Source organism: Gopherus flavomarginatus, chromosome 7, assembly GCF_025201925.1.
Source record: "Gopherus flavomarginatus isolate rGopFla2 chromosome 7, rGopFla2.mat.asm, whole genome shotgun sequence".
In the NCBI taxonomy this organism is placed as follows: Eukaryota; Metazoa; Chordata; order Testudines; family Testudinidae; genus Gopherus; species Gopherus flavomarginatus.
This window is the reverse complement of record NC_066623.1, coordinates 87,803,162-87,825,759: the sequence shown is the minus strand read 5'-3', so window position 1 is coordinate 87,825,759 and position 22,598 is coordinate 87,803,162. Positions and strand designations below refer to the sequence as shown.

Sequence of the window (22,598 nt, the reverse complement as noted above, 5' to 3'; positions counted from 1 at the left end):
CTACCTACGCCGGGACCGTGCCTCCAGTTTGCGCAGGCGCAATTAGAGGGCCTGGTGGCGGCCCCGGAAGGAAAATGTCTGGCCCGGGCAGCATGGCTAGCGGAGCGGCGGGCTCGGCCGAGGGGCCCGGGGACGCGACGCGGGCCCCAGAGCAGGCCCTGTTCCCGCCGGCATTCAGCGTGTCCGAGATCAAAAACAAGCAGCGGCGCCATTTCATGTTCCTGCGCTGGAAGCAGCAGCAGAGGAAGGTGGGAGGCCGGGGGCGCTCAGGTGCCCTGCCCGGGCCTGCTTGCGGGGAGCCCCGTGCTGACCAGTCCCCACCGGCCACCCCTTGGTCGGGCTGCCTGCGGGGCTCAGAGCTCTGCCTGCCCGGGGGCGTGTTGCGATTACCTGTATTGCAGCGCGTGGGCCAGGACCTGCTGGGCTAGGGGCTGTGCAGACAGTCGGGAAGACAGAGCCTGCCCCGCAGAGCGCATACGCTACGTATAAGACAAGAAGACCCCATGCAGCCGGAGACCCAGGGCAGCACAGGAAACAGTGTTTCAAAGGGAGAAGGATGGGGGGGGGGAGAGGCTTCTCATTTTGGCTCTGTCACTGAGTGCAGCGTTAAAATACTTCCCAGCAAATGGTTTTGAAGCTAAAGTCATTCCTCTCTGTAAAGGGGCCGCGGGTGGATCCAGTATAGAGAGGCGGTTCCTGTGCTAAGTACAGCAGTGTGACAGGTTTATGCAGAGCTGCCTTTAACCTACTGTTCCCAGCTAACCAATCAGATGTCTGTCTTATTCAGGAGAAATTGGCAAATAAGAAAAAACGGAGAAAGGAGAGAGAAGCCCTTGGAGATGAGGTAAAAGAAAGTTATTCATAGTGTCCTGTGTGTTACTGTTTGTGTCTGTAAAGCATTATACATGGTATAATATTCATATCCCTTTTAACATAAAAAAATAAGTTTAGTATTATAACTTTTTCAGTTTGATACCTGGAATTATTCCTCTAAACATGCTCTAACAAACTGGAGATAGTGGATGCTTTATAATTTTGTAGTCAGATCATTCATGATTACAGTGCTGTTCACATCTGTCTTTTGAGATGTAGTGAGTATTGGTTAGAATCTAAGAGAGCCATTGTTTAATAATCTGTTGAACTGTGGTATAACTTTCTCAAGTGGCAATAATTTCTCAGGTGGTTCAGTCAAATAGACTGTAAAATTGGGAAAAATCAGGGCCGTCCTGAAAATAGGTTCTAGCCATTTGACAGAATCCACCATACAACACTGTGTCTCAACAGGAGTGCTGGGTAAACTGACTATAAATCCTCGTTTATACTCAGTGAATAAATTGTATTTTGCTTGTTGCTGAAACCCAGCGACGTTTGTGTGTGGGGCGGGGGGATCTCCACAGTTGCAATGTTTACAAGGAGCTGGAGACATTACTTGTACATTCCTGCACTAATGCACTCTCTATCTAATGCTGCTTTGAGTGAAACAGCCTAATGCTGTGTGATCTTAATCAATTTTACAGCAGATGCTGTGGGTAAAATATTTTGCAGCAGGAACATGGTGCTTTTCTTTCACAGCTACTGGCTGAAGCCTGGAGAGAATGGTGGGGAAGAAAAAAACAGGCTGACACAGAAAGAAGAAATGGGGAACAATCACTTCCTAGAAATTTGGAAACTAAGTGGGTAGAATATTGTAGCCATGTGTTCTGCTCCATATATTGCCTCTCTAGTATTAAAGTAATGATCTCCTTTCAGAATTAAGGTGATGGTATCACTAATGTACAAACAAAGTAAGGCCTCGTCCACACTTAAAATTGAGGTTGATTTAGCTACCTCGCTTGGGGTACAAAAAAATCACATCTGTAAGCAATGTAATTATGCTGACTTAACCCCCGGTGTTGATGCAGTTAGGTCAACAGAACACCTCTGTTGACTTAGCTACTGTCACTCAAAGAGGTGGTGTACCTACACTAGTGGATAAACCTTTTCCATTGGTGTAGGCTGTCTGTACTATGGGTTTATGCCAACATAGCTATGGCAACATACCTATGCCAGTGTAATCTCTGTAGTGTAGACAGAGAGCACAACTTGTTCTAGGTTCTCAGACTTTTTCTTTCTGAGGCCTCATCAACATGCTATAAAAACTCCATGCCCCACCTGTGCCACAACAATTGTTTTTCTGCATATAAAAGCCAGGGCCGGTGTTGTTTAGCCCCAGGTGGTGGGGCTCTGGGCTTCTGCAGATCCACTGAAACCTGCTTGCGGCCCTCCCAGGTGGTCTCAGACCCCTGTTGAGAACTGCTGTCTTAGGGTATCTTCCAGCTTTTAAAGAATTATTACTAAAAACTGACATAAAATACATTACAGAATAATTGAGTCACTCATTTGAATGTGGAATTGAGCTCATTGTTTGACTCAAAGCTTGTCTACTTAGCATGGCAAAATGTGCCAGAAGGGTGTGATTTGTAAGAAACTAGGTTCCTTTAAAGCATGCCAACAGGGTTCACGCAAGGTAGTTAGAGCACAACATATTAAAGCACTTAACAAATCACATCCCTTTAGTCCAGTGGTTCCCAAAATGGGGTTCACGAAATGTTACAGGGAGTTCCCAGGAAAAAAATCCCTAATGGCGGACAGGGATTCTGGGCAGCACACGGCCAGCAGCCTGGAGCCCCTGGACTTCCAGGAGCTAAACAGATCAAAGCAAGCATATCTATCACATTGAGGAGATTTAAACTTCAAGACTCCTTATAAGAAATGGAAAGGGAGATGAATATTTTTTGCTGTTCTTAAAATTAAATAGGCATGTAGTATTGTTTTTAAAATTATGATGAAAAACAAGTTTAAGCTTTGTTGTAACGTGCGTTGTTTGTCCGGACTGCTCAAGCCCCGAATGCTTGTGTAGGAGGAACTCTTTGGATTGGGCTTCTTAAATACCTTCATGCTGTTTCACATCCGATACTCCTTGAGGAAACATAGGAGCCTTGTCCTATAACAGGTTTATTCAAAGTGATACAAGCTACAAAAGTGAGATCTTGGAAGAGTGTTGCCGTTTTCATAACGTAATACATAAGAACATAAGAATGGCCATGCTGGGTCAGACTAAAGGTCCATCCAGCCCAGTATCCTGTCTATTGACAATGGCCAATGCCAGGTGCCCCAGAGGGAGTGAAACTAACAGGTAATGATCAGTGATCTCTCCCCTGCCATCCATCTCCACCCTCTGACAAACAGAGGCTAGGGACACCATTCCTTACCCATCCTGGCTAATAGCCATTAATGGACTTAGCCTCCCTTAATTTATCCAGTTCTCTTAAACCTTGTTATAGTCCTAGCCTTCACAACTTCCTTAGGCAAGGAGTTCCACAGGTTGACTGTGTGCTGTGTAAAGAACTTCCTTTTATTTGTTTTAAACCTGCTGCCCATTAATTTCATTTGGTAGCCCCTAGTTCTTATGGGAACAAGTAAATAACTTTTCCTTATTCACTTTCTCCACACCACTCATGATTTTATATGCCTCAATCATATCCTCCCCTTAGTCTCCTCTTTTCCAAGCTGAAAACTCCTAGCCTCTTTAATCTCCTATCATATGGGACCTGTTCCAACCTCCTAATCATTTTAGTTGCTCTTTTCTGAATCTTTTCTAATGCCAGTATATCTTTTTTGAGATGAGAGGACCACATCTGTACACAGTACAGACACGTTTGTTGACCCATTCAAAGAACTCTAATAGATTAGTAAAACATGATTTCCCTTTACAGAAACCATGTTGACTTTTGGCCAACAATTTATGTTCTTCTATGTGTCTGACAATTTTATTCTTTTCTATTGTTTTAACTAATTTGCCAGGTACTGATGTTAGACTTACTGGTCTGTAATTGCCAGGATCACCTCTAGAGCCCTTTTTAAATATTGGCATTACATTAGCTATCTTCCAGTCATTGGGTACAGAAGCTGATTTGAAGGAGAAGTTACAAACCCTAGTTAATAGTTCCGCAACGTCACATTTGAGTTCTTTCAGAACTCTTGGGTGAGTGCCATCTGGTCCCGGTGACTTGTTAATGTTAAGTTTCTCAATTAATTCCAAAACCTCCTTTAGTGACACTTCAATCTGTGACAATTCCTCAGATTTGTCACCTACAAAAGCTGGCTCAGGTTTGGGAATCTCCCTAACATCCTCAGCCAGGAAGACTGAAGCAAAGAATTAATTTAGTTTCTCCACAATGACTTTATCGTCTTTAGTGCTCCTTTTCTATTTCGATCATCCAGGGGCCCCACTGATTGTTTAGCAGGCTTCCTGCTTCTGATGTACTTAAAAACATTTTGTTATTACCTTTTGAGTTTTTAGCTAGCTGTTCTTCAAACTCCTCTTTGGCTTTTCTTATTGCATTATTACACTTAATTTGGCAGTGTTTATGCTCTTTTCTATTTACCTCACTAGGATTTGACTTCCACTTTTTAAAAGATGCCTTTTATCTCTCACTGCTTCTTTTACATGGTTGTTAAGCCACAGTAGCTCTTTTTTAGTTTTTACTGTGTTTTTTAATTTGGGGTATACATTTAAGTTGAGCCTCTATTATGGTGTCTTTGAAAAGTATCCATGCAGCGTGCAAAGATTTCACTCATCGCTGTTTTTTTAATTTCTGTTTAACTAACTTTTTAATACCTGTTTAACTATCCTCCTCATTTTTGCATAGTTCCCCTTTTTTAACTTAAATGCCACAGGATTGGGCTGTTGAGGTGTTCTTCCCACCACAGGAATGTTAAATGTTGTTATATTATGGTCACTATTTCCAAGCGGTCCTGTTATAGTTACCTCTTGGACCAGATCCTGCACTCCATTCAGGACTAAATCAAGAGTTGCCTCTCCCCTAGTGGATTCCTGTACCAGCTGCTCCAATAAGTAGTCATTTAAAGTATTGAGAAATTTTGTCTCTGCGTTTTGATTCTAATAAAAATACTGTAATGATAAATAATAATATATAGTGTGTAAAAGCATGTCATAAAAACAAATTTTATATTTCCAAGGTCACTGCTTTTATAATTTAAAGGTAAAGGAGAAAATCCCTGGAAACATTCATTTTTAGGAGGGGGTTCGCTAGACTTGACATTTTAGTGAAAGGGGTTCACAGGTTGTTAAAGTTTGGGAACCACTGCTGTAGTGTGCTTTGCCAGCACCGTGTAGACAAGCCCTCAGTACCACAAAGTACAAATAATGCCTTACATTTTATTTTTTGAAGGGGATTATTGCTGTAATTTATTGTGTTCTTAATAAACTGCTCTATATTAAAGGCACCACCAAAGCCTGTACCGAAGACAATTGAAAATCAGAGAGTTTATGATGAAACAACTGTAGATCCTAATGATGAAGAGGTAAATGTATAATCCCTACATGTGTTAAACCTTGATTTCCTCCAAAATGTGCTTTAACTAAAAAAGGACTGATTATAAACTATGAATATTTATTTTCCATTCTTGTGTTAGGGCATTTATGAATTGATAATGCTGCAGATGATGATATCCCTTTATCATTTAATTTAAGATAATTTCCCATTGCTGAATAACTTCTTAGCAAGCTTGTCTGTCATCTTATCTCCCATTGTATTATACATTGTTAAAAACACCGTTAAAGAATGGGACAGATTGACTAAACAATACAGTATAGGCCAGAACTTGGACCCATATAGAATTTTGCTACTGACTTTAATGACACCAGAATTTAAGCCAAAGTGGGCAATTATTTTTAGAAATAAAAAACTGTGTGTGTTTTTCCTAGAAGTTTTTTGATTCACCATATTTTTTGTTCCCAGGTTGCTTTTGACGAATCTACTGATGAGTTTGCACCGTACTTCAATAGACAGACTGTTCCCAAGATTCTTATCACAACATCAGATAGACCTCGTGGGGTAAAATACATTTATAAAATTTAAGTGTAATCTTTAAATTTTTGTGAATCACTTTATGTGGGGTCTGAAAGACTTAGGCAGCTGATTATGGAATAGAGGTTTTCATTTCATGCTTGATGGTGAAACTGGAGTCCAGAAGTGACTTAAACAACGATTCCTTTGCTCGTAATGGGCAGGGAAACATCTTAATTCTCGAGTAAGTGGTTCCTCTGTGTCAGGAGAGATGTACGTTGGCAGTGCAGCATCAGGAAATGTTTACTGTCACTGTCTTAAGCTTTATATCTTAATTTGATGAATAGGAGACTTCAGTCTGTAGATTTTTAACTGTAATGCCTTTCACAGGCCCTCTACATTTGCACAATCTTAAAAGAGCATCTCCACATTGAAAACTGCATCTCTATCTGAATTTTTTTCTTTTGTTGGTTTACTTCGCTTATAGTCTGTTCCTTCCCTTTGATCTCAATCCGGCAATGAGCTCTTTGTGAGTAGAGCCTTGTGCTAACACAGTTTTTTACTGCAGGATTGATGGTGTTGGTGATTTTTGCACAGAGCACAGAACAAAAAAGACTTTTTAAAATTAGGAAAATGTGATTTGTAAAACCTCAACTTGTCAGGGGACTTGGGCACGTGTCATACCTGAAACTACTTGTAACTCTCTTTTTTGTTTAAGTGATTTATTTGCAAGCTGACTGCGTCCTTTTAATCTTCTGTTATTGTATTAAAAGCATGAGTGCTATTACTTAATATTAGAATTTTTCCACTTGACTGTGTTTGAGGAATAATGGACTCTCTTAAAAAAAAAAAAAAAATCTGCATTTTTTGAGTGTTAACACAGAGAGTGCTCTCCAAAATGGAGGAAGCTACTGTCCTTGCCCTCAGAAGTTTATTTTCTAAGTAGAAGATGGACAATACAGTTCAGACCTATAATGCAGCAGAATATCAGACATGTTTTTCTCTAGTGACTGTGTGGTGTTTTCCAATGTACAACACTTTGCTTTGTGTTAACATTGGTAAAGTTCATGGAAGAAATGTTTAAGAAAAACACTGTACAGTAAAAGCTTTGTTATCCGGCATGTTGAGGGTATGGGGGGTGCAGGTAAGTCAAAAATTACAGTTAACTAAGAGTTATACTTACCAATGGAATGCCAATTTTCAAAGAATTAGAATGCAATAAAACAAACTATAAAATAGTACTCACCAATCCCATAGTAGTACTGCACTGCAGGTTGGTTTCTTGAAGCACTTAGGTGTATACAGGTAAAGTTTTCTATTCAGTAGGTTATCTTATGACACCACATATCACTGTGGGCTGCGCGCATCACGTACACCCTGATCACGAAAAATACACTGAACACTAAAACTGTATTGAATCATTAAAGATTAAATTATGTTCAGAAGACACTTCAGGATCTTGCAGTGTGTCAGGGTCGTCATTATCAACATCAATTATTGTAGATGTAGAAGGTATAGGAGATTGGGCTGAATCTATGATGACCTTATGACACACCCTGGAAGCTGCTTTTTTTGACTGAATCCCTATCCGCTTGTTTACTTGTCCTCTGCCTCTTTTCCATAAAAGTGGAGTGCAGAATGTGTAATTGCAGAACCTCCTGGGCAGTGTACTAGTCCTGGTTACTAGACTGAAGATTTGAATTGGGAAGTATCAGAAATGCTTGTTAATAGAGTTTTCTGGTTGATAAAGTGCCAGATAACACAACTTTTACTGTATTTGATGAACGGGTAGCTTGGTACACTTAAAGGAAAAGGCAGTTGTATGAAATGTAACCCTTTTTATGATCTTTACAATATACCCAACAATTGAGAGATTGCCATCAAGGTTTTCTGTTGTGTAGAGAACAGTGAGATTCTGTGAACAGCTATCTACTATCATACCTAACTCACATGTTTACTATCGAAGAGGACTGGCTCTGAAAAGAATTATCCCACAGTGCATCTCACGAGACTTCACAGATCTGATCGTTATTAATGAAGATCGCAAAATACCAAGTATCCTTCATATACAAGAGGGAGTTTCTTCATAGAGTTATCTCTATTATATGATAAAGATATTAGTACACTAATTCTGGACAAAGTTAAGAAGAAAGTAATTGGGCTATGTTAAGTCTCCAAGATCTCTCCCAGATCCTTTATGCTTTTGTCTTACACCTTCAACTTCAGGTTGATGTAATGCAATTTTTCACTTTCTTTAGAAGTTAAGAACCAGTATTTCTACAGGCCAAATTTGAAACCAAAGGCCATTTTTGGCTGTCTCAAACTGTAACTTAAAACCCTATAAATACAAAGTTACAAGAACAGTAACATGATATCTGCATGCCTCAGGTTAATTCTGAGGCCCACAATGCAGGTGCCATAATATGGTTCTATGCTGGTATTAGATGTGGCCACATCCTTGTATCTATTGTTTTTATGTTTGATCATAATGGCATCAATTTAGCTCTTTAAATGGAGGGATATTCTTGGTGATTAGGTAAAGAAATGCCAAATGTATCCAATATACTGGCATTCTATGTATGGCTTGGATTTCTTATCAACAAGTGAACCGCTCCATTTGTCTGAGACAACTTGGTGCATGAATACACATTCTTATTGCACTAAATTTAAGCAGTTTAATCAGCTGTTGGATTTGGTAATAAATGTAAACTTGCATTAAGTTAGGTTTATAGTGATGTATAGCAAAACAGAAAATGAACAAACGGAACATAACGTGTTCTGGTTAACTATTTGACAAAGTTTTAATGATACTTAGTATCCTAATACATTTTCTATAGTGTCTTTGTGAAGTATGAACATTTAGTAATATGAGACCTTGTTATAGCACTCGCAAGCTCCATTATTGCTAAGAGGGTAGGTATAGCTGTCTTATATATGAAATATAGGTTGTGTAAATTAGAAGAGTTTTAATATAATGTTGACTGTTTCTGTGGAACTCAACAAAGGATTCTGTATAAATCACTTTTGTTGTATTGTTTAAATTGCGTTCTGAACTTAATATCTATACCAGCTATTCTTAACTCTCTGAAACAGATGGACTTGTTTTAAGTCATTTGCCTGATGGTCCAACTGCTCATTTTAGAATGAGCAGTGTTCGTCTGCGTAAAGAAATAAAGGTGAGGTTTATTATTCCCCTCAATAACTGCAGAAAACTAATAAATGCATGATCCAGATTGCTTAGTGGTGTAATTTTTTTCTTTCACATTTTCTTAACTTTTGTCTACAGAGGAAACTCTTCAGACTTGCATGATGTTCAGTTGGTTTCATAAAGATGGTGATGTTGTACCGTTTTTGAGGCAAGGAGGACCAGGACCACTATTCTCTAGTTTGACTTCTTACATAGCAGAGGCAATAGACTTTTACCCAACAATTCCTGCAGTGGATTGATTGCTTTGTTTTTATCTCTGATACATTTTTGCACTCATTGCAATAGCATTATATAAAATCAGTGGTGTACCAAATCCAAAAGTCTCATTTCTCCACTTTATATGATATAATCTTTTACTCTGTTTTTTTATACAGTGCCATCACTAATGTATAGGAATCCTGATGGTGTACTGGAAATACTGAATTCTTGTTTAGCCCCAACTAGTCTAAAAGCACTGTGCTCTTTTTTTAATGCACTTTAACAATGAACTGAAATGACCTTTAGTCAATCTGGCTTCATTAAAAGTTGGCCTGGATGGATGGATGAAAGGGTAGCTTTGGAAGCAATTGGACTTGAATGTCCACAGAGATTTTCAATATTTTTGTGATGGCTGAACTTTTTTGGGTAGTGGAATACCCTTCCAATATATTAGTGAGGGGGAAATATAGAATTATTAGCTATCATTCTCTTAACATTTATTCAAGAAATTTGTTGGGGTTTTTTTTGAACAATGAATTAGTAGAATTTTGAGGTCCTTAAATGTTGCCAACTGATGCTGCACTATATATATGTTCTTTATGGCATTTAACATGGGGAATTAATACATCTTTTGGCCTTACCCTTCTTCCCCTCTCTCTTATGTTAGTTCAATTTCTGCCTTTGAATATGTATCTTTGAAAATGTTTTTTATATTATCTTATCCTCCCTAACTTGTTGCTTTCATTCCAGCGAAAAGGAAAGGAGCCCACAAAACATCAACCTGAAGTAATCCTGAATAACTTTACAACACGACTGGGCCATTCCATTGGTCGCATGCTTGCCTGTCTCTTCCCACATGATCCTCAATTCATTGGAAGACAAGTAGCTACATTTCACAATCAGCGAGACTATATCTTTTTTAGATTTCACAGGTAATCTTTTCTCAAATTTTGCTAGTGGCTAACAAAAATTGCATTCCTGGAGCATCCCACCCTAATGTGTTCCCCTTTGGCTTTGAAGGTACATCTTCAGGAGTGAAAAGAAAGTGGGAATTCAAGAGCTTGGGCCACGATTTACCTTAAAGCTGAGGTCTCTTCAAAAAGGAACCTTTGATTCCAAATTTGGAGAGTATGAATGGATTCACAAGGTATGTCTTTCAGTAATTATATCAGGATGAGCACTTAAAATTCTGGCATTCTGAAACATAACCACAAACAGCAGCCTAAAAGAAAAGTAGTAAATGACATTTAAAGTATGGACATGTTCTTAACTGAACTGTCCTGAACTGAAACTTCATTTAGAGTTTTTAAAGAAATATAGCAGAACCTTTCTAACTTGCATATTGGAAAATAAGTGATTTAAAAAAAAAAAAGCAAGGATAATGAGTACTGATATACCTCAGTTATTTGTAAAGTGTAGTTGAACTTTAGCATAATTAGTAGTATACAGGTGTTCTGTGATAGAACTTGTAAAAAGTCTTACTGAGAGCTTATTACTGTGGACTTGCTACTGGCTTGCTGGTAAAGTTGATTAGAGCTATTTCTGTTTTCAAATGAGTAGAATAATAATGTGCAAATATGTGAGGCTTGATTGTGTGCATAAATATCTCAAGTCCAACTTTTTAAAAAATTTTAAATAAAATGGGAGTGATAGAATGAGTAGGTAGTATTAAACCACTTCACTAGTCATTTTTTGCCATGGAGCTGTAGCACTTAGCTTCCAAGTTTAGAAATATTAGGCCGCATGCAAAGGTACAAGAGGGAAAAGCTCTGGTATGCTTTGATCTATCTGACTATGTGGTAGATGTAGTCATTTTTTTAAACCGAAATGAAAACCATAATCACTTTTATAGTGAGTCAGCACATTTCCATTTATGAGCCATCTATGTGATCCTGATAATGCCACACCTAAAAATGGAACACTCTCTGATCTTCATCTCCCCCACTGCTAATCCTGGCAGGCTGAATCCAAGAACTAGTTAAACTATATTGCAGCTGCAGTGCCACTTGGAAGATACAGACCACTTTCCTCCCCCTGCTATAGTTTTGTTTTAAAATACGTATTTGCCCATTTCTTTAGAGTCTGCTACTGTGACATTTAACAGCAAATTTTACAGTGAATATCTTTTCTTTAAATTTCAGCACCGTGAAATGGACACAAGTAGAAGAAAATTCCACTTATAATGATCATCTAGTTCTACCTGATTAATAGGAGCGCAGAACTTTGAATTCTTCTGTAACTAAATTGAGTCTGGATTTGGTCCTGTCATCTCAAATTCGTTGTTGTTAAACATCATCACTGAGCAATGTTATCTGCACAGGCAAGCAGACTACAGACACCTTCAAACTTTCTACAACAGATATTTTGAAACACGATTGGTGTTGTCTTCAATGTTCCCACTAGGCCTCAATGCTGACCCACAAACCAGTGCTCTAAGGGTACGTCTATGCAGCAGCTGGGAAGCATGCTCCCGGTGCTGGTAGACAAACATGTACTAACTCTGCATGAGGTGGCATGCTAAAAGCAGTGTGCCTGTGGGAGCGGCCTGGGCTAGCCACCTGATCTTGCGAGAACTTACTCAGATGGCTAGCCTGAGCTGGGGCTCATGCCACCCCCACATACACTTCTGTTTTTAGCACTCTAGTATGAGCAGAGCTAAGGTATGTTTGTCAACCTGCACTGGGAAGCATGCTGTAGAATGCTGAGTAGACATATCCTTTGATTCAAAACTGGCAAAGTTTCCTAGAACGTGAGTAGCAGCTGCCAGTAGGATGGACGGTAGAGACTGTATCATGACTACTGCAGTGCCTTAGTAACAAAGCTGTTTGGGAGTAACATGATTGGTTGTGCTCGAAGGTAAGTAGGCACATTCTGTTAGTTAAAATAGGTCAGACACAAACAATGTTGCCCTGTTTCTGTAAATTGTGCTTTATCGTTGCCATAACAGCTCTACTTCTACTGTTCCAAGATCTGTGTTTCATAACCAGATTAGCTGTACTTGAAGAAAGGCCTTATTGTGAGAGGTGGAGTATGAAGGAAAAGATATCTCCCCAGAGACACGTATAGTCTCTAAGACAGTTCAGTGTTAAAACAGGATTCCAAAAATGGAGCAAGTGTGTATATATAGGTTGTATCTTAACATGATTAAATGCACACGCTGTCTGAACGGCAGCTGCTTCCATTTGAGAAATTTGCCTCTTGGTGCAACTACAGCCCTAATCTGGATGCTAAACAGCTATTTAATAGCTGGTTAGTGGTTTAACAAATTGGTAATCAAAGTCCACTTTGCAGACAAACGCTTTAAATCAGCTAAATGGGTGAGAGGAATTGGGCTGTACAGTTTCCAAGAAGGATTTGTGTAACTAATCAATAGGTCTTATTTTGCTTTTAAGAAGTAATATGACAATTATGAAGATACTTTATTTATCTTAGGTAGAAAAGAGCAATGGTTCTTCTCTACTGAAAGTAATGAGCAAAACAAATCTTCACTGGCTTCAGCATCTGAGCACCCACTTTGTATGAGCATGGATGATGTACTTAAGAAATTTAGTGGTTTTGGCTTCAGTTGGAATTGTTACAGGCAAGTGATGTGGAATACCCACAATATTTGAAGTCTCAGATCTGAGTATGCTTTAGTAAATATATAACTAAAATAACTTTGGAAAAGTATCAAAGTCACAGTATCAAAACAGCTCTACAGTAATTCCAAAACAGATTTAAGTCAAAACATTTTTATTTTTTGCTTGGTATGTAAAACTGATTCCCTCATGAAGTAGAAGTTATTGCAACTAGCGCACAGTTCATTTGGAGAGGTAGATGGTAAGAGGTTTGACAACAGTAGCGATTTACACAGTTAACTTGGCACATTGTTAAGGCTAAGCTTTTGTACAGACTTCAAACCAAGGCACTCCTTGAGTCACATTCTCTCCACACAGAGCAGCTGTGAAAAGGTTGTAGATCTGAAAGACCAAAAAAAAAGTGGTTAGAAAAAAGTAATGAAAATCTGTCTGTATGCTTGATGAAAGTACTCCCACATATATCTCTTGTTATAGATTACACCATAGACAAGCAGGTATAAATTAGTTTACCTTCACAGGTAGCTCATGGGCCAAAGGGTGGTTTTCATTGCCATCACTCTTAGAAGTTTATATACTGTAAATTCTCCCAGGTAGGATGTTATACAGCAGGGACTAAAGGCAGAATCCAACTTGTACAAGTAAATAGGGGGCTCATTCTCCTGGGAGTGGAATCTATTAAACTGAGTGGTCTGAACTAGTTGCGCAGAAAAAAAAAATTATTCTACAGCAACAATAGTTGCAAACTCTCTCCTCTAAATACCACCTCTGCTTGGAGATACCCAGGCTATGTAGTGAGTGAGAGGGGGTAGCTACTGCCTTATAGACCAAGGACAATCACTTGCCTCACCACCTCCAAGTGTTCCTAACTTCTCTGGCTCATCCTCAAAACAAAGTAGGGCTGACCCCATAAAGTTTGCTGTTTGGAGAGGTTACAGGAAAACACTCTTTTACAGGTAGAATGCCTAAACTGTTGTCCTAAGGACTTCTACTTGTGGTGTCTGCAGAAAGATATTTCAGTCCCACCCCAAGTTGTGATGGTAGGGGCTGGGACTTGTAATAATTTAAATTTTTTATTTCCAAGGAAGGGGTAAGGTTTTTTTGAGTGGAGCAGGAAAAGGAGTTGATTACCACTGCATCTTAATTCTTGGGTGTGGGTCTCAGGAAAAGCTTAGTATAGAGGAGAATCTTACACTGCCAAATCTATGCTCTTCCTCAGTGGTTCTCAAACTGTTGTACTGGTGACCCCTTTTCACACAGCAATCCTCTGAGTGCAGACACCCCCCCCCCTTATAAATTAAAAACACTTTAATATATTTAACACCATTATAAATGCTGGAGGTGAAGCAGGGTTTGGGGTGGAGGCTGACAGCTTGTGACCTGCAGTTTGAGAACCCCTGCTCCATAGACAAAAGACTTTAGGACTGGCAAACAGGATATTGTTCACTAGCACTAAATTATTTTCTTTGGTGAGGAAGTGAGAGCAGTATATTTTAGTGGAAAAGTTGACTGAAAAGTCAGAACTTTTTTTTAAATATACTCCATAATGAATGTTGTATACATCTAAAATGAATGACCTGATGGCAGCGTACTTTATCAGAACAGGAACAACTTGTATCATTTTTTATAGTTTAAAAACTTACCACTGAAAAAGACGCAAGATAGTTCACCAAATTACAAAAATGAACAGACTTTCTGGGGTCTGAATGGATTTGTACTTGAAGACACTCCTGTCAGTAGGGGATCATGTTGTGCATTCTGCAGACAGAACTGCTTCAAGTCTGCTGCGGCTTGAGAAACCTAGTAATAAAGTAAATTTTAAATTAGCATTCACAGCAAATACTTTAGCTTGTATGTAACCTTTTCTGTAATGTATGGAGGATGCTATGTTCAGTACAGTTAGATTTTATTACACACAAAACACTTGCATTTTAGTTTTTGTTCAGAAAAACTATAGCATTCAGTAATACTCTATTTTAAGGGAGTTGGTCTTGTCTTCAGATACTGGGTGCACAGTTCAGCACATCGTTGAAAATCAGCTCTTGGCTACTATACATACAGGTTCCTCAGGCTGAAGTAGCATTGAACATGCTATGGGTAATTTTTACAAGACATGCAATCATACACCAGTGTCTGCCACCTAATGCAAGCCCCAAGACAGTTTCACTTTATACTTTTTCTAAGGGCTTGTCTTCACTGCAGGGTTAGCTCAAGGTGTAACAAGTGTTGACCCTAACCCAGCTCCTGTGCACAGACAAGTCTCTAGTTTCAGAAAAGTGGTGCTTTTAACTCCAAGTGGCTGATTTGGCAATGTATAGGCTGACACTTGGTTGTTGCTAAGACTAGTAAAGCAGTGGGGACTCAACTACTCCATGCTGCTAATCCAATCCTATTGTGCTGCTCTAATGTTGTTTTGCAGTGTGATAACTCCTCTCACATGAATAAGCATGAACTCGATAATTTAAGCTAACACTGAAGACAAGCCTTAAGAACAACAAGAGATATGTTAATAAACCATTTTGTATAAATACATTGCTAAAGGAATCTATATATGCCCTCAAGAATGTGAAAAATCCACCCACTGTATTAAAATTTTCAGTTCCAAACTAAGCAAAGTGATGATCCTAGAAGTGGTATGATCTGTGTTATAGTTGAGTGGGGTGACAATGTGGAGGTCACTGTGCAAACTCTTCAGACACAGTCCCTCCCCAAAAGAGTTTAAGCATTTGAATTAATTGGGAGTAGTGGCTGAAAACAAAGTCAAATTTACTCTGGCCAAACCTTCCGGTATCTGGGCATTTACATTTTATTTTATCTAGACCTTGAGTGACCAGCTGTCCTGATTTTATAGGGACAGTCCCAATATTTAGGGCTTTGTCTTATAAGGCACCTATTACCCCATCCCGATATTTTGCATGTGCTGTCTTGTCACCCTATCTGGACCAAAACAAGGAGGGAAAAGCTGCCTGCCACTCAGGTGAAGAATTTTAAATAAGTGGTTTTCAACCAGTGGTATCACAGAGGTATATCAACTATTTGCCTAGTTTTACAACAGGGTACAGAAAAAGCACTAGTGAAATCAGTACAAACTAAAATTTCATACAATGACTTTATACTGCTCTCTATGCTATACACAAAAGTACAATATTTACATTCCAATTGATTTATAGTTCTATGGTAAAAATGAGAAAGTAAGCAAAATTTTCAGTACTTGTATGCTGTGATGCTTTTGTATCTGATTTTGTAAGCAACTAGATTTTAAGTGAGGTGAAACAGGTTTGTAAAACAAATCAGACTGGTAGTCTGGAAAGGTTGAGATTCACAGTTTTAAATCATCCTTGATGCTGTGTCATGCTTAACTAATAGGTTTGCAAGACCACCACCAAATGAATTTTAAAGAAACAACCCTCTCCAATTAGCCTGAAGGTTGGTTTACACATTATGCTTTCCCCATGAAATAAGAATAGCCCTCATTTTTGAGAAAAAACAAGACCAATTGTGGCTGCATGCCCTGACACTCTACCTCAGATAAACTAACTTTATTCTCCCATTCCTCTCCATCAAGAAAACATTCTTGGGATGAACCAACACATGAACAGCATTTCTTTTTAAACCTTTTTACAAAAGGTTGTAGGTGCATGAAAACATAGAAGTAAAATCAAAGCAGGCAATTTCTCCCCAATTACTCATTTTGAAAGGAGCGCTGCAAACCGTAGCTTGCCAATTTGACACAAGGCCTGTCCTAGCCTGAAAGGCCACAGATGCTGCGCATCTAGCATATCCGAGGGCTCCCGGAACGTCTCCATTTTATATCTGAATAATGAAAATGGGTGAGAGGCCTGCAACAGCCTAGGCCGGGGTAGGGCCGTGAGCCGAACCCAGATCAGTTGAAACGGGCCCGGACTTTTATTACTTTCTCTGCCGTTTGGCTCTTAACCAAAGCTAATTGACTATCCTAGGCTGAGCGATTCCTTTCCGGAGAGACTCCGCACAGCAGGACGCCTCACGTTACGGGTCTCCAGGGGAAGCTGCCCAGCTGGTGCGATCCCGCCCGCTCAGGCAGCTCCGCCCCGCAGGACAGCGCTCCCCGGGATTAGGAAGTGAGCGGCTGGGGCGTGCTCAGCCTGCGGCCGCTGTGAACACAGCGAGTTGCCCGGCGCAGCAGCCCTGCGCGTGGGGCGAGTCTGTCCCCACGGACAAGAACCGCCCGTAGCGCCGACCCGTCCCTGCGCGGGGGGTCCCGGGTGGGCTCGGGGCAGGGCACGCGCAGACAGCTGGGCAAAGGGGCCGGGGGACACGGGAGCCCTCGAGTAACGGGCGCCGCTAGCCGTCCCAGGGGAGGGGGCCGGTAGGCGGGGCAAGCGGGCGGCAGCTCTGCCCCTCGGGCGCGGCACTAGCGGGTGTCTGGCGCCCCGCGGCCTCTCCCACCTTCACGCGGCTCACGCTGGCCTCCAGGCGCAGCTGCTGCACCACCTTCTTCATCGCCGCCACGCTGGAGGAGCCCGACATGGCGCGCGGGAAGCGGCTGGGCTCGGGCTGCGGAGCCAGGCGCTGCTCGGAACTTCAGCACGAAGTTTCCGGCGCTTCCCAAACTGCCCCCGGCGCCTGCGCAGCCGCCGTCCCGGGTGCAGGGCGGCGCGCCCGGGCCGGCCCTAGGGGGCGCTGTGACCGCGCTCAGCGCCTGGCCGGAGCGGGGCTGTGGGGTCTGGAGCGGCGGAGCCTGTGGGGAATGACACCACTCTCACGATACAGCCCAATAGCGGCGTAGACCCCTAGGTCCTTATATCGTGGCCATACCCCTGTCCTTTCCCACCCCGGCGCCAGGTGTCCCGGGGCCGCCGGATGTGCTCCGGCCCCTGGAACAAATGGTGGGAAGGCGTCAGAGAAGGTAATCGTGGCTCCTTAGTGCTCCGGGGTTTGTGTGCTCCAGGGTCTCTGCTCGCCGGGCGGTGTTTGAAAAGGGAACGTTACCCAGGAAGCCCCTCCCTCGGCCGGGGCATGGCAACGCACTCAGCGCAGGGTAAATGCAGTAACTCAAATGAAGAAGAAACATACAAGATACAAATGAAACTTGTGGCTCTGTTGCACCTGTTAGCCAACGATCCCAAAGTGCTTCGTAGAGCTACTAATGAAGTGAGCCTCCCACTCTGCTCCCCTTTGGAGTAACAGCCCATTTTACAAATGGGGAAGGAGAAGCTGCAACTTGCCTCACACAAGCCTGTGGCAAACTCGGCCAAAAACCACAATCTCCTTCCCTCACTATCAGGGCCGGCTTTAGGAAGTGCGGGGCCCAATTCGAACAGTTTAGACGGCCCCGACAGGGGTGACTAAACAAAAACCAAACCAAAACAAAAACCACCTGTAAAATAACACGTGGGGCTTGTATTCACGGGGCGGTGCTCTGAGTCTTCAGCAGCACTTCAGCGGTGGGTCATTCACTCGCTCCAGGTCTTTGGTGGCATTGAAGGACCCACCGCCGAAGTGCCACTGAAGACCCAGAGCAAGTGAAGGACCCGCCACCGAAGTGCCGCTGGAGACCCAAAGCACCGCCAGGTGAATAAAAATTAAAAAGGCGCCTCTAGCCAGGGAAGTGCGGTGCGGCGCCCTCTTAGGAGCGGGGCCCAATTCGGGGGAATTGGTGGAATTGACCTAAAGCCGGCCCTGTTCACTATATTTGAACCATCAAAACATGGTTCCTAAGAGTTCCCCTCTGGCACTAGTGACTTACTCCTGCTTGGTTGGAGTTCATGTACTGCTTAAACTGGCTTGTCCTTTCACCCAACACAGGTTAGTTTAATAAAAGATATTACCTCACCCACTCAGACTACCTCTAGGATGGTGAACAGTTAGTTCTACAAGAATACATTAGTATACAGTTTTGTATTAGGGTTTTCATGGATTTTGAGTATTTGATTTATAATTCAATATTTCTGAGAAAAATAAGGTGAACAGTAAAACAAAGTTTCAATCCCTAGCATATAATGCTCCCAATATATATTGTGAGTTTGGGACTTTGCATTTCTTTAGTGGTTTCCAAGTAATTTCTGGAGAAATTCTCCTAAAAGGGAGACAAAATGGATAAAGTATCAGAGGGGTAGCCATGTTAGTCTGGATCTGTAAAAGCAGCAAAGAGTCCTGTGGCTCTTTATAGACTAACAGACGTATTGGAGCATGAACTTTCGTGGGTGAACACAAAGGAATATGGGGTGGGGTGGTACAGTAAGTGTTGGGTTTTTGTTTTTATAGTGATAGAAAATTATATCCATGTAAAACACAAGATTGGAGAATTCGTGGTTTTTAGGCCAAGGGCTGGAGGAGACAATTAAATCTGTTGTTTTAAAGGAAACATTAGATATGGTAATCTCAGTTATCAATGAAAAATTTAAACAGTGTTTTTTGTCTAAATGGAATAAGAGGAAGAAGAATACTTTGCACTTTTCAGGTCTTTTTACTGAGGATCTTAAAGCACTTTATGAACAATCATTAATCAAGACTTAGCAGCCATGGAAGGCAGGTGAGAATTATTATTTTCATTTTAGTGATAGGGATACTGAGCACAGAGCTGTTAAGTGACTCTCCTAATGTCTCACAAGAGGAGTCTGATCAAAGTGACCTTGTGTTCCTTACTCAGGTAAAACTACTGAAGTCAGAATCAGAACTCAGCGAAGGGCAGAACTGGAAATAAAAGCCAGATACTCAATTCTGTCCTTTTAATGATAATCTGTCTGTCTCTGTTTATTAATCATAAGTAGGGCTTCTGAATTTAGGTTTTAACCCATAAACACAAATAAAACACTCTTGATGCAAAACAAATTAAATTGGTGTTTATCCAGTAAACACCAGAAAAAGTTACTTGTGTCTGAGGGCTTGTCTACATGGAGCAGTAATGCAGACTATGGGAGGTGTGATTTGTAATGAACACTAACATATTGCAGCATTAATTCGTCTCTGTAGACCCTGCTGATTCTCACTAGGGAACATTACAAAGAGATTACTCATTACAGCATATATGACTGTAATGAGTAATATATATATATATATATATATATACACACACACAAAGAGAAAGCCATGAAAAACCCTGATTTTTGGACATCTACATAAAATTCAAAAAATGATAAAAATAATCCTCCCAAAATTAAATGAATAAACTAAAAAAAACAGAAGCACTGATCATCAGGCTGTTTATACTAGCATATTTGGTACTTGTCAGCAACCTGCCAAGTAGTGAATCACAGGAGAGGACCTAATGCAAGTGTTGTGTAAAAGGATGTGTACGTGCCTTTTTGATGTTGAACCTTGTACTCAGGCCAAGAAACAACTTTTATTCTGGGTTGACCAGGCATTTGCTTTTATCAGTCTAGATAAGATGTGTCCTGTTACCAATAAGTTTTGTCAGCTTCCAACACTGATCCAGAAAGCCTTTATGGGAAACAATGCATTGATGGTTCAATACCCTGCTAAAATGAGAGTTAAATAGCACGAAAAATCTGGGTATTGGAATCAGTGGAAAAATTATTACAGTTGGAAATGAGCATATCCACAGGTAGGATTAATGATACAGGAACTTGCCCATTCCCACATCCTCTCTTGCTTTATGGATGAAGCCAAATGTTCTTGGAATACTTTTCTGTTTTGACTCATGCATGTTGAAATGTCACAGGTGTGAATGACTGCATGGTTTCAGACGCTGCCATTCTTGCCCACCTACACAAAATAAATCCAGACACTGAAAGAAATACATCTTGTGTTTGTTAGATGCACTGTAGAACTATATAGAAAACTATATACGTTAATTAAATACTTTTTGATGAAAGAAGAATGGAAAATGTTACTCAGAATACTAATGCAAACCTCAGTTGCCCAACTGCAATTATGCAATTCACTGGGTTACTTAGGTGATATTTAGTTGTATAGAAGGTGTGTTCACATCAAAGAGAGTATTAAGCCTACTAGTCAATACTTAGCTCTTTGCAGTTTGTCTTCAAGTTTTGCTGGAAGCAAAGCCTTCAGCCTGAAACCAGGATCTTCTTACAAGCTCTCTGCTGCTTTTTTCTCTAACTTTTATATGAAGTGGAAACAGATTCAAACTGAATGGAGTACCATTTTTGACTTACAGGATTTATCATAACCCTTTCTGTAAAGTAATGCTGAGATACAAAAGAAATTTAAAAAGCCATCCGGAATTCAGTGACACCCAATACAGGCATCAGTGAATATGTCATTCAGTCAGACTAGACCACCAACATCAGAGGTGAGAACTTTTGCTCTGAATATTTTAGAAAATCTGTATAACTGTTCTAAATTGTGAAAATTGCTGCCATGCAACATTTTCTGGCAGATGTGTGAAGAAAATATCTGCTTGTACATGAAAAACCATTCAAAGTCTAATTTATATTTAATACCCAAAAGTTTATAGGAATGTTCACTAAAGCTTATTTGTGCTGGTTGTTTATATAGGCCACAAATACACTAGGAAACTTTTCCAAAAATTTCCCATTATTGCTAACACTGGTTTAGCTGCATCAAAGATAGCAGTATTGGGAGTTCAGTTATCAACAGGGCTGCCATTGTCATCACAGTTTTAAACAAAGTTTTAAGCCTAAGCCGCCTCAGTTCAGATCCAATCATGGTTTCAATAGCTACTGGCCTGTGCAGTTGAGTACTTGGACTATTGCTATAATTGTTAGAAACCTGGAAATGTTTTGAAATTTTCCCCTAGTGTTGTCAGGACCTCAGTGTGCATTTGTCATTAATAAGACGAATGTATGTTAATGGTGGCCCCTATACTCCTTTCTGTTGGATGACTCAGAGTGAAGACAAGGAGTAAAACTAGAGCATAAAGGGCCTGATTTTCCATTGCCTTACACTTTGTGTAGCCATTTACACCCATGAAAAGTAGCTGTAAAATGCCAGCATTCTGATCTGGAAAAGTGTATATGAATACGCAAGATGCAAGGCAGTAGAGATAGTGATTAATTTGTGCCAGGGCTGAGCCTGGCACCTCTAGGCTTGGTAGTTCATAGCCCTGACACTTCTGGGCTTGCTGAATCAGTTACTAATGTAAATAAATTCCTTGATTCCCAGCACCTAATTGCTTGAGCCGCAGCACGTCTTTCGTTACAAATTAAGCACTGAGCCCTTTCCCTCAACACAAGCACATAGAAGCGTCTTCACACACAGTTTTACACTGAGGCCCTGATCCAAGCCTATTCAAGTTAATAGAAGCCTTTGCATTGACTTCAGTGGCCTTTGCATCAGGCTCTTAGCGCTCTGCAGATCTTGGGAGGTCACTTATCTCTCTGAGAACTTCAAATATTTTCAGTCAGTTCCAATCATTGCTAGCGGAGTAACATCCAACAGCAGCACGGCTCCTCCTCTCTCCTGACTTCTAAAGATAAAATAGTTCCAACATTATTTCTGTGAAAAATTTCCACACTGAACATGCTATCAATTGAAATGTGTGCGGCGGTCCAAATCCAGCCCTTATGCTTATTTATGTGGCCCACATTAAATATTCAAATTGTGCTGAACCCAATTTTCTTTCTTCTTTTTTTAAAGTAATTTTCTAGAATTTATGATTGCAGAGAGAGCCTGCTGAACGTGAACCAAGTGTAAATTGATATAATGTCTGCATGAGTCTGCAAACAATGACTGAGAGATGTAAACTCCTCTGCTGGTCTTGAGTCTGCATTAGTATTTTTATTAATATAGAAAACATTTATAATTTTATAAAATGAAAACGAGTGAAGTTTATAAGGTGCA

General features: G+C 40.6%; 3 protein-coding genes across 7 annotated transcripts in view; 2 read left to right on the top strand and 1 right to left on the bottom strand.

Moving 5' to 3' along the window:
• Window positions 1-74: 74 nt before the first annotated feature.
• On the top strand, window positions 75-15,448 carry RPF1 (ribosome production factor 1 homolog). Its single transcript, XM_050962218.1, has 9 exons — window positions 75-248; window positions 788-844; window positions 5,287-5,367; window positions 5,805-5,900; window positions 7,754-7,907; window positions 8,946-9,028; window positions 10,009-10,190; window positions 10,279-10,405; window positions 11,400-15,448. The coding sequence occupies exons 1-9, from the start codon at window positions 75-77 to the stop codon at window positions 11,439-11,441; spliced, it is 996 nt and encodes a 331-aa protein (XP_050818175.1). The 3' UTR covers window positions 11,442-15,448.
• Window positions 12,974-17,440, bottom strand: GNG5 (G protein subunit gamma 5). The gene is made up of 3 exons (XM_050962232.1): window positions 17,262-17,440; window positions 14,477-14,633; window positions 12,974-13,217 (listed from the first exon to the last, which is right to left on the bottom strand). The coding sequence occupies exons 1-2, from the start codon at window positions 17,340-17,342 to the stop codon at window positions 14,508-14,510; spliced, it is 207 nt and encodes a 68-aa protein (XP_050818189.1). The 5' UTR covers window positions 17,343-17,440; the 3' UTR covers window positions 12,974-13,217; window positions 14,477-14,507.
• A 260-nt stretch (window positions 17,441-17,700) lies between these two features.
• SPATA1 (spermatogenesis associated 1) overlaps window positions 17,701-22,598 on the top strand; it is a 43,869-nt gene continuing 38,971 nt past the window's right edge. For 4 of the 5 annotated variants that reach the window (XM_050962175.1, XM_050962173.1, XM_050962171.1 and 1 more), the window contains exon 1: window positions 20,828-21,087. In XM_050962175.1, coding sequence (XP_050818132.1) covers window positions 21,052-21,087 — 36 coding nt within the window. In that variant the 5' untranslated portion in view covers window positions 20,828-21,051. Of the gene's footprint in view, window positions 17,722-20,827; window positions 21,088-22,598 lie in introns of those variants that run through there. The other variant, XM_050962172.1, reaches the window with a different exon arrangement.

Coding starts and splice junctions, on each gene's coding strand:
- RPF1 (XM_050962218.1), top strand. CDS start 75: ATGTCTGGCCCGGGCAGCATGGCTAGCGGAGCGGCGGGCTCGGCCGAG. Junction 249..787: donor GGAAGCAGCAGCAGAGGAAG/GTGGGAGGCCGG, acceptor TGTCTTATTCAG/GAGAAATTGGCAAATAAGAA. Junction 5,368..5,804: donor TAGATCCTAATGATGAAGAG/GTAAATGTATAA, acceptor TTTTGTTCCCAG/GTTGCTTTTGACGAATCTAC.
- GNG5 (XM_050962232.1), bottom strand. CDS start 17,342: ATGTCGGGCTCCTCCAGCGTGGCGGCGATGAAGAAGGTGGTGCAGCAG. Junction 14,634..17,261: donor CCAGCGTGAGCCGCGTGAAG/GTGGGAGAGGCC, acceptor CTTTATTACTAG/GTTTCTCAAGCCGCAGCAGA.